Here is a 4,985-nt window from a genome sequence, read left to right as displayed (position 1 = left end):
GCGGGCCGATACCCCGTTCCCAAAAAAAAAAAAAGCATGATAGCTATAAAAGGACTTTGTTGTAGAGGCCGTTTGATTCGAGAAAACGTGAATGCAAAGTAAGTCAAATACATTTCCTTTTTTATTTTGGGGTATGGTTGGACACAAAGTAAAGTAAAATAAAATATTGATGTATTCCAAACTCCCTTGTTGCAGCTCATTTTTCATGCACAAGAAACTCACTTTTTTGTAGCGAAAAGGAAAACCACGCAAGAGAAATAGAGATGAGCCCGCGGAAGCATCTTCATCTCTTCATATGAGTTATTTATTTGAGTTGGATGTCAACACCGGCATCGGGGAGAAGTCTAGGGTTTGAGCTTTTCCACGATCAGCAAGCTCTTCATCAAAACCACAGTTTTTTTGTTATTACAATAAGTGCGCATATCATTTGGATACAGCAAAATAAACAAGTCCAGCTTGCATACTACAAATACACAACTCATAACCTATATATATGTACATAGTTTCTCTTCCTTTGTTTCCTGCCTGAGTATTGCATACAGGTCATTCATCTGACGCTTGGATCCTCTTCATGATTTGCTTACTCTGCCAATCAAATTTTACAATGTAATCATATGCAACAATGTAATAATATGCAAATATTCAAATAAAGTTGAATAATTTTATTGAATTGGATTGAATTAGTAATTACCAGGATTCATTGGCCTTCTGTGCTAGAAATCAATCGTCTGCTACTCGGAGTCTGTGAAAATTTTCATATCGCTTCATCAACTTTGGACGACAGCTTTGGACTTCCAGAAATTTCAAACTGGGAGGGAGGTTTGGCAATGATTTTAGGAGCGGGATTCTTCTTAAGTGAAGTCTTTTGAGAGAAGAGATGGACAAAGAAGAAGGAAGGCACTGCAATGCTTCGAGATCTAAAAGGTTTAATTCTTCCAGAGAGGCAGAGATTTTTGGCAATAGTTGGAGCTGAGGAACATTATCAACGAACAGATATTTCAAACCGGGAGGAAGGTCTGGCAATGACTTTAGGAGCGGAATTCTTATCAAGCGAAGTCTTTTGAGGGAAGAGATGGACAAAAAAGATGGCAGGCACTGCAATGCTTCGAGACCTGAAAGGTTTAGTTCTTCCAGAGAGGCGGGGATATTTGGCAATAGTTGGAGCTGAAGAACATTATCGACGGACAGATATTTCAAACCGTTAGGAAGGTCTGGCAATGATTTTAGGAGCGGAATTCTTGTTAAGCGAAGCTTTTTGAGGGAAGAGATGGACAAAGAAGATGGAAGGCACTGCAATGCTTCGAGATCTGAAAGGATTAAATCTTCTAGAGAGGCGGGGATATTTGGCAATAGTTGGAGCTGAGAAACATTATTGACGAACAGATATTTCAAACCGGGAGGAAGGGCTGGTAATGATTTTAGGAGCGGAATTTTCATTAAGTGAAGTCTTTTGAGGGAAGAGATGGACACAGAAGATGGAAGGCACTGCAATGCTTCGAGATTTGAAAGGTTTAATTTTTCGAGAGAGGCGGGAAAGTTTGGCAGGAGCCGAAGTTCAGTAACATTAATTATGAATAGAATCTCAAGTGAAAAGAGGCTTGTCAATGAGGAAGGGAGAGATTGTAGGGATTTAAGTCTTCTAATGCTCAGTTCACGAAGGGAAGAAGGGAGTTCTGGTAATTCTTGGAGCAGAGGAAGACCACTAATACTAATGTTTTGGAGGTAAGAAAGGCTAGGAAAGCAAGAAGGCAAGCAATTCAGGTTCCCATAATAAATATTCATCGAACGCAAAGAGGGAGGGAGGTCTGGCAATGATTCGAGGAGAGGAATGCTGTGTAATTCAAGGACAGCCAGAGAAGAGAATGACAAAGAAGAAGGCAGGCATTGCAATGATTCGAGATTGTAAAGCTCTAATTTCTCCAGAGAGGCGGGGATGTTCGGCAACATCTGGAGTTGAGGAGCATTTCTCACACTTAGAATCTTAAGTGAGGAGAGGCTTGCCAAGGAGGAAGGAAGAGACTGCAGCGATTTGAGCTCCATAAAGTACAACTTATGAAGGGATGAACTAACTCGAACAAACCACTCCTCTGCCTCAATTGGAAATGAAACCAATTCATCATTCCTTGTAATTTTCAGCTCTTGGATGCAACAGTTGCTAGCACATTGAAGCCAATTAAAAGCTTTCCACCCAATGTTATCAATCTCCAATTTCTTGAGCTGAGGAGGCAAAAAGGGCAGCTCTTGCAAATGTTGGCAGTCTCTTAGGTACAGTTCAGTTAAGCAAGGAAACAAACAGTCACCTTCTGCTACTGCTGCTGCATCAAACCAATCCTCTAATACTTCCAAATTTTCAATTTCTAGCACCTTCAGTGATGGAAAGAGGCAACACTTGCCATTTCCATGAAATTTATTGTCAAGCCGTTTAACTTTTGGCATATTATGAAGAATGAGCGATTTAAGGAATGGAAGCTGCCCAACAGGTGGAAGAGTGTGCCACTCCAAGCAATCCTCTAGTCGAATGTATTCTAGATTTGAGATCAAATTTATATTGTTCATCCATATTGCAGACCTGGCACCCATGAATGAATATATCCGCAATTGCTTTAAACTATTGTGTGGTTGAAGATTGTCAAGCACTTTCTCATCTAAGTAAGGATCAAAAATGTTTCGTGATGATTCCTCTTTTGATATACTAGCATACCTTGCAAATTGTGCATGACCCCAATTGTTGATATGAATGTGACTCCATTCTAAAGACAAATCCATGAGATTCTTCTTTTGATATATTTTGGCACTGCAAGCCTCCTCGGCATCCTTCACATTTTTAAGAAGTTTGATTCTTAACTGACGAAGGTCATTCATATGCTCCAACTCCCCAATTTTATAACCAATCTCATTCTTAACATAAAACCCATCCAGCCCTTGAAGAGATTTTAGCTTTCCAATACCATGCATCCCAACTAGAATGACATCCCAAGGCAATTTCAAGTAACGTAGATTAAAAAGGTTATTTAAATCCTTTGGTAAGATATCATTGGAAATACACAAATTTCTTTCATATATCATAAACATCAAGTGATAAAGATTGCTTAACGATCTTGGCAGTTGAGCAACACTAGTTCTAGCAATCTTCAAATATCGAAGATGTCTTAAAAATCCAATTGCCTCGGGTATCATTTTCAGGTGTTGATTGTTTATGCATAGCAAGCGGATGCTACTCAATGTTTCAAAATTTTTGGTAAGTACATCAATAAAATCCTGATCATCTTTGCTATAGGTTAAGTGAAGAGAGTGCAAATTTTTAAATTTCTCAATCTTTCTGACCACTTCTAAATTGTTAGTTTTAACAGCCAAGTGTCGAATAGTTTCAGAAATTCTACAAGACAACACATTTTCACCCTCAATTCTGAAGCATTCTTGTGCAGAAACATACTGTGCCAGTTCTTGTAATAAATCATGCATTTTGTAATAATTACCATATTTATCAAAAAATGATTTCTTAACCAAAGTATCAAAATACCTTCCTCCAATATCCTCCATATTCTCTCCTTGATTATATGATGACCGAATGAAACCCAATGCAATCCACATGCGGACTAAATCATCCTTATCAAATTCATGATCTTGTGGGAATATGCAACAAAATCTGAAGCAACTTTGTAGATGTTGTGGGAGGTATACATAACTCAATCTTAAGACCGACATGATATCATTTTGACCCAATTTTATTATTCCAGTATCACATTCTAAAACTTCTCTCCAATGCCTTTCATCCAAATTAGAATTCAGAATACCGCCCATGACCTTTGCTGCTAATGGAAACCCTGAAAGCTTTTTAGCTATCTCTTCCGTGATTAATTTTAATTTTCTGTGATCATCATCAAGATTCTCTACATCTGCAAATGCATGGTTGTTGAGTAGCTGTAAACATTCACCATCTTCTAAGCCTTGTAATCTCAATGTTTCTTTATTATTTTTAATCACTTTTGCAATTATCAATGCAGCAGAGTCCATCCGAGTAGTGACCAAAATTTTACTTCCCAAACTTCCACAAGACAGAGGGGCGAGCACATTCTCCCATTTACTTTTATCCCTTTCCTCCTCCTCATCCCAAATGTCATCCAGCACAAGTAAGAACCTTTTTGACATTATCTCAGATTTAAGACTCTTTTGAAGCGCATCAAGTGTATCCAAAGGAGGTCTATTCTTTTTAAGAGATTCCAACATATCTGCAATGACTTTTTGCGCATCAAAGTTGTTGGATACACAAACCCACATTTTAAGATCAAATTCCTCTGTCATTTCATCTTCTTCATAGACATGTTGCAAGAGTGTAGTCTTTCCCATACCACCATGCCCCACTATAGATAGAACAGAAATGTTTCTGTACAAATCAGTTCCCCGATGCTCATTTGATTGCTTCCTCAACCACTGCATAACAAACTCCTTATCATTGCCCCGCCCGATGAGATCAGTTTTAGGCAAAGATCCCGTTTGACGTTCTCTGTACAGCTCCAGCTGCTGATCCTGATGCTCCTGATTTGCTTCACTTACAAGATGAAGGAAAGTTGCAACACCAGTTGAAACTTTATCAATTTTCTGCACAACCGCCTCGAGTTTCTTCAAGTTGGGATCAATTTTGAGAGCACGTTTGGCAATTTTGACAAGTCTTTTATTTAGGGATTTCATGATGGAACGCACCTTTCTCTGCTTCTTGCTTTTTGCCAGCTCTTTTTCAAGCTTCTCGTACTCGAGGTCATCCAAAACATCATCTGCCTCATCGATAGCATCTCGTAGCTGCCATAGCCATTCGTAAAGAGCCGGATTTTTGTCTCTGATCTGTTGTTGACGGGAAGCATAGTCGACGACAGCTTGGATCTTCGGGTGGTTCTGTTGCAGCCTTTCCAGCTCCGCCTTCATGCCGGTCTGCCATCTGACTTGATCTTCCAGGTACTGAAAGCCAGTGGTGATAAGCTGCTTCATCA

The 4,985-nt window shown here is 39.2% G+C and overlaps 1 protein-coding gene across 1 annotated transcript in view; it reads right to left on the bottom strand.

The window, feature by feature from the left end:
• LOC110095019 (putative disease resistance protein At3g14460) overlaps positions 1 to 4,983 on the bottom strand; it is a 7,450-nt gene extending 2,467 nt beyond the window's left edge. Inside the window, exon 1 of the mRNA XM_028700832.1 lies at positions 724 to 4,983. Coding sequence (XP_028556665.1) covers positions 724 to 4,983 — 4,260 coding nt within the window. The remainder of the gene's footprint in view (positions 1 to 723) is intronic.
• Between the last annotated feature and the right edge of the window lie 2 nt (positions 4,984 to 4,985).

This window comes from Dendrobium catenatum, unplaced genomic scaffold (genome assembly GCF_001605985.2).
Source record: "Dendrobium catenatum unplaced genomic scaffold, ASM160598v2 fragScaff_scaffold_1595, whole genome shotgun sequence".
NCBI lineage: Eukaryota > Viridiplantae > Streptophyta > Magnoliopsida > Asparagales > Orchidaceae > Dendrobium > Dendrobium catenatum.
This window is presented reverse-complemented; position numbering and strand designations above follow the sequence as displayed.